The sequence below is a fragment of the Anolis sagrei genome, chromosome 1 (genome assembly GCF_037176765.1).
Source record: "Anolis sagrei isolate rAnoSag1 chromosome 1, rAnoSag1.mat, whole genome shotgun sequence".
NCBI classification, from domain to species: domain Eukaryota; kingdom Metazoa; phylum Chordata; class Lepidosauria; order Squamata; family Dactyloidae; genus Anolis; species Anolis sagrei.
Window position 1 is genome coordinate 17,421,488 of NC_090021.1, and position 6,512 is coordinate 17,427,999.

At 40.9% G+C, this 6,512-nt stretch overlaps 1 protein-coding gene across 7 annotated transcripts in view; it reads left to right on the forward strand.

The window, feature by feature from the left end:
• Nucleotides 1-327: 327 nt before the first annotated feature.
• ASB3 (ankyrin repeat and SOCS box containing 3) overlaps nucleotides 328-6,512 on the forward strand; it is a 65,092-nt gene continuing 58,907 nt past the window's right edge. For 2 of the 7 annotated variants that reach the window (XM_067462967.1, XM_060754555.2), the window contains exons 1-2: nucleotides 741-874; nucleotides 6,232-6,286. Coding sequence is in view for 5 of the 7 variants with exons in the window: in XM_060754555.2 (XP_060610538.2) it covers nucleotides 6,250-6,286 (37 nt within the window). In the remaining 2 variants the exon portion in view is untranslated. The other 5 variants (XM_060754551.2, XM_060754550.2, XM_060754552.2 and 2 more) reach the window with 5 other exon arrangements.

Genomic DNA, 6,512 nt, shown 5'->3' on the forward strand with positions numbered 1-6,512 from the left:
AATTTTATTCTGAGTTGCTGTGAGTTTTCTGAGCTTTCTATTCTTTTTCAAAAATATACTCGGAAGTTCAGTTTATGGTTCACTCTATTTGAATATATCTACTTTTTCTAGAGAAATTTATTCTGAGTTGCTGTGTTTTCCATTTCTTTTTCCAAAATATACTCGGAAGTTGGGGTTATGGTTCACTCTATTAAATATATCTACTTTTTCTAGGGAATTTTATTGAGTTGCTGTGAGTTTTCTTAGCTTTCCATTTCTTTTCCCAAAATATACTCGGAAGTTCGGTTTAGGGTTCACTCTAAAATACATTTATCTATAATTCCACGCTTTCCTCGCATCAACATCCGGGGCATTCAGAAAGCGCGTTGCCTGAGGAGAGAGAGACAGCGAAGGAGACCGAGGTGAAGGGAGGGCTTCGGTTTTTTGAGTAAGTTTGTCCCATTTCACCACCCGTGTTTTGTTAACGGTCGATGGAAGTACTTCAAGCCCTGTTTGGAGGGCTTGAGCGCTGCTACTACGCATGCGCTTTCTCTGCTTGAGCATGCGCAGTCATTCCTTTTTTGTTAACGGGGTAACAATATTTCAAGTTCTGTTTGTATGGGGTGTGAGCGCCTGCTACTACGCATGCGCTTTTTCTGCATGAGCATGCGCAGTGATTCCTTTTTGTTAACGGGGTGACAATATGTCAAGTCCTGTTTGCATGGGGTGTGAGCGCCTGCTACTACGCATGCGCTCTCCCTGCGTGAGCATGCGCAGTGATTCCTTTTGGACTCTTCAACTTTTTGACATAATTTTGTTTGTTTTGAGGCGAATTTTCTTCTTTTTTGCCATTTTTTTCGCAAATTGGCTTAAATTGTCGATGCTCTTCTTGCGGGTGAGAAAGAAATCCAGAGGGTGGGTGATATGTCTTGCCACAATATGCCCAAAGTAGAACAGCCTCACTTTAGTCCAGGCTTCTAAGGAGAGTCCAGGCCTCATTTGTTCCAGGACTTATTTAACTTGCCTTTTTTTTCAGCAGCGCATCACAAATGAGTCAGTTTTCTTTTCTGTCAGCATATTTCGCTTCTCTCACAACCATATATAAAAACAGGACTTATATGAAGGTGTGGAGTATCATAATTTTAGTGATCTATGTTTACATTTCAGGATCTGCTCATCCAAGTTTGCAGGTGATACCAAATTAGGAGGGATAGCTAACACTCCAAAGGACAGGATCAGAATTCAAAATGATCTCAAAACATTAGGGAGTTGGGCCAAAACTAAGAAAATGAATATCAACAAGGAGAAATGTAAGATGCTACAATTCAAGAGAGATATTGACAAGCTGGAATGTGTCCAGAGGAGGGCGACTAAAATGATCAAGGGTCTGGAGAACAAGCCCTATGAAGAGCGGCTTAAGGAGCTGGGCATGTTTAGCCTGAAGAAGAGAAGGCTGAGAGGAGACATGATGAGAGCCATGTATAAATATGTGAGAGGAAGCCACAGGGAGGAGGGAGCAAGCTTGTTTACTGCTTCCTTGGAGACTAGGATGCGGAACAATGGCTTCAAACTACAAGAGAGGAGATTCCATCTGAACATGAGGAAGAACTTCCTGACTGTGAGAGCCGTTCAGCAGTGGAACTCTCTGCCCCGGAGTGTGGTGGAGGCTCCTTCTTTGGAAGCTTTTAAACAGAGGCTGGATGGCCATCTGTCAGGGGCCCTGCTCTCGGTCCCACCGGCCTCTCAAGCGTGTCTGGTGGGGACGAGGGACAGGGCTTTTTCGGTGGTGGCCCCTCGACTCTGGAACTCTCTCCCACTGGAGATCAGAAATGCCCCCTCCATTCTGTTGTTCAGAAAACGGGTGAAAACCTGGCTATGGGGTTTGGCTTTTGATGAGTGAATCAATGTTTCTGTGATCGGATGGATGACGATGAATGACAGACAACGAATTCACTATGACGACTGACCATTGTTATTATGCGATTGCATTTTGCTGTTTTAACGTTTTAATTGAATATGTTATATGACGTTTTTAATGATTGTTTTGTGATATTATTGTTGAAAACCGGCCCAAGTCCCCCGATAGAGGGGAGAAGACCGGTATACAAAATTGCGAAATAAATAAATAAATAAATAAATGCAATATTCCTGCTTCTTGGCAGGGTGTTGGACTGGATGGCGCATGAGATCTCTTCCAACTCTATGATTCTATGATTCTACACCTAGGTAGAAAATAGGGAATGCAAAGATGCAGGAGGGGTGACACCTGGCTCAACAATTGTCCATGTGAGAAACTTCTTGGCGTCTTTGTGGACAACAAGCTGAACATGAGCCAACACCTTGATGCAGCAGCTAAAAAAGTCAATGGGATTTTGGGCTGCATCAAAAGGAGCATAGTGTTTAGATTGAAGGAAGTCATTGTGCCTCTCTATTCTGCGTTGGTTAGACCTCACCTGCAAAACTGTGTCTGTTGAAGGCTTTCATGGCCGGAATCACTGGGTTGTTGTAGGTTTTTTCAGGCTATATGACCATGTTCTAGAGCCATTCTCTCCTGATGTTTCACCTGCATTTGTGGCAAGCATCCTCAGAGGTAGTGAGGTCTGATGGAACTAGGAAAAAAAGGGTTTATATATCTGTGGAATGACCAGGGTGGGACAAAGGACTCTTGTGTGCTGGAGCTAGGTGTGAATGTTTCAACTGACCACCTTGATTAGCATTTGATGGCCTGGCTGAGCCTGGGGCAATCATTTGTTGAGAGGTGATTAGATGTCCCTGATTGTTTTCCCTCTGTTGTTGTCCTGTTGTAATTTTAGAGTTTTTTTAATACTGGTAGCCAGATTTTGTTCATTTCCATGGTTTCCTCCTTTCTGTTATTATTTTATTATTATTATTATTAACTTTATTTGTACCCCGCTAGCATCTCCCGAAGGACTCGATGCGGCTTACACAGGCCGAAGCCACTAACACAATACAAAGAAAACATATCTGTTGAAATTGTCCACATGATTGTGGATTTCAATGTCTTCTCTGTGCAGTCTGACATGGTGGTTGTTAGAGTGGTCCAGAATTTCTGTGTTCTCAAATAATATGCTGTGTCCAGGTTGGTTCATCAGGTGCTCTGCTATGGCTGACTTCTCTGGTTGAAGTAGTCTGCAGTGCCTTTCGTGTTCCTTGTTTCGTATTTGGGCAATGCTGCGTTTGGTAGTCCCTATGTAGACTTGTCCACTGCTGCATGGTATCCAGTAGACTCCTGCAGAAGTGAGAGGATACCTCTTGTCCTTTGCTGAACGTAGCATTTGTTGGATTTCAGACCCACCAAGAAACTGTGTCTAATTCTGGGCACCACAGTTTAAAAGAGATATTGACAAGCTGGAAGGGGCTCAGAGGAGGGCAACTAAAATGATCAAGGGTCTGGAGACCAGGCCCTTTGAGAAGCATCTTAAAGAGCTGGGTATGCTTAGCCTGCAGAAGAGAAGGTTGAGAGGAGACCCAATAGCCATGTATAAATATGTGAATAATGTCATAAGGAAGAGGGAACAGGCTTATTTTCTGCTGCCCTTGAAACTAGGACTCAGTGCAATGGGTTCAAATGATAGGAAAAGAGATTCCACCTGAACATTAGGAAGAATTTCCTGACTGTAAGAGCTATTCAGCAGTGGAACTCTCTGCCTCGTAGTGTGGTGGGGGCTCCTTCCTTGGAAACTTTTTTAAAAGCCTGGATGGACATCTGTCAGGGGTGCTTTAATTGTGCTTTTCTTGCATGGCAGGGGGTTGAACTAGATGGCCTATTATTATCAATATATTAATAATTAATAATAGACTATTATTCTATGATTCTTTGATTCTGCTCGTAGCCAACAATGTATAACTATGCAAACATTATGAAACTAATGTTTCATTTGATATCTTTTGGTAACAAACTCCACAAAAGATACACATGCAATGTGTACTAAAATCTAAAATGAAAGCATAAAACATGCTAACATTTTAAAAACTATAAATCAGTTTTGTAATGTAATGTTTTAGCCTCTTTATATTTTCCCAGCTGCAGGTGTGTAACTTAAGTAATTTATTTCTCATGATAAGAGTTCCAGCAGGGAGAGAAAAAAAAACTGTAGCCAATTTTGTCCCTCTGCTTGTGGGGTGAGAGCAACTGGCAAATAAATGTTTCTTTCTCCCCACTTAAGCCCCTTCCTCATAGCTGTATAAAATCTCCATTGAACTGGATTATATGGCAGTGTGGACGCAGACAATCCAATTCAAACCAGATTTTGTGGGTTATCTGCCTTGATATTCTGGATTATATGGCTGTGCAGAACAGGCCTTAGAAGCATAGAATTCTTAAGACCCTTCCATACAACCCTATATCCCAGAATATCCGATTTCAACTGGTTATCTGAGTCAACACTCAGATAATGTGGGATTTTCTGCATTGATATTCTGGGATATAGGGTTGTGTGGAAGGGCCCTTAGTCATGACAAAAATGGCAACAATAAAAGGTAAAATCTGTTAGCAACAATGGACAGTGTTTACAGCAGATTCTGAAGAAAATACTTCAGCTGTACTCCACAGAAAGAAAGATCAGCCTGTTTAGCAAGCCTTGCTAATACTGGTATATTACACTAACACATTTTTTGTTCCTGTGTTATAAATGTCATTTATATATCTGTGGAATGTCCAGGATGGGGGAAAGAACTCTTGTTTGCTTGAGGCAGGTGTGAATGTTGAGGTAGGTGTGAATGAGGCCTAGTTTCCAGCAGACCTCTGAGGATGCCTGCAGTCCAGAGAGAATGCTTCTGGAACATGGCCATACAGCCCGGAAAACTCACAGTAACCCAGTGATTCCAGCTATGAAACCCTTTGATAAGACAATGCAAAAAACTTAGTTTTTGCAGGATATCCTGCAGCATTTTGCTATGGTTTTTCAAGGAAAATCTGATGGAGTGCCCTTCCACACAGCCCTATATCCCAGAATGTCAAGGCAGAAAATCCCACAATATCTGCTTTGAACTGGATTATCTCAGGGCTCTTCCACACAGCCCTATATCCCAGAATATCAAGGCTGAAAATCCCACAATATCTGCTTTGAACTGGGTTATCTGAGTCCATACTCAGATAATGTGGGATTTTCTGCCTTGATATTTTGGGATATAGGGCTGTGTGGAAGGGCCTTACAACTGTTTTTAAAGTAAGTACTACACAATTAAACTGGAAATAACACTTTCAAACCAGGAACAGAAATATTATCAAATTTTGTTACACAGAGTTGTTAATGTTTGGTTTTTATGCCTGTTTTATATTCCAACATACCTGCGGTCCTGTAAAAATTTCTTTTGTGGAAAATGGTTGCGACTGGAAAAAGTTTAAGATACCTTGATTTAGAGTACAGTCAGTTTTGACATATCCTCTGACTCCGCATCAGTGGATTCAACCATTGATTTTGCCATTTTATATAAGGAGTATCATTCTACTTCGTCATTCTGCGGAATGGGACTTGAGCCTCCACAGTCTTGGAATCAAGTCCCAGCAGATACAATTGAATTTGTACTCTGCAATTCACACAAAATGACTTTCAGAGCAGACTACAAATGGTTAATTGACAGATCCCTTTGCCTTATTTAAATGGATTAAGAATAATAGTCGCAATGTGTTTTGAAAAAACACATTTCTGTGCCCTACCTAGCAGAGGAAAAAAATACAGTTGCTGCCTGTGGTGGTCATCCTAGTACTCATCTCTCTCATGGTCAGCTGCCACTAGACTTCTTTTAGGAAAGATCTAGCTCATTTCTTTGGGAACAGTTGCTTTTCTCTACTGTGAAAGAGAAATTTCTCATGTTTACCAAGCCATTGCCTTTTTTCTCTAAAGCTAGGTGTCATGGCTGCAAGTGAACATTAGGTGGTGTGTTCATCCCTGGATAGAATGGGGAAAAATAGCTTCTTTTTATCTTTCCTGTCAGCAAGACATTGTAACTAGGATGGGTGTTCGCTCTTGCTAATGTCTCTTCCCTGATTTGTAGGTAGGATCCTGGAAAGATGTGCTACTTGGGTGCACAGAATTCCAGACCTTTAGGATTCTGATAGATTCAATGACATTATTATGTGAAGCAGTTCACATTTTGTGTTCACGTTCCAGTTTAGCTCATATGAGGATCATTTCTTCACTTATGAGGATTGGTATCCTAAAAAAATATGATATTCTAAGATAAATTTTAATTTTTAAGTAATGCCATTATTTATGTGCTTTGTTGCAGATTTTCTGAAGCTTGCATATGGTAGTCAACACACAATTTGTGCGTGTCAAAGCAGGTAGGAGGCCCTTTTCTTATCATATAGTTATACAGTGGAAAGAAATGTAGTGCGCTATAGCTGTTCAGCCTTTCATTCTTCTGAGATAAAACATAAAAACAGCTACTGATATTAACAGCTTCATTAGTTTTATAAAGGTATGGATTGAATAGAGGTGCTTTTATCAAAGCTCTATATGGACATAATAAACTAATACTATATCAGAGTTTTTGTGATTTGGGATACA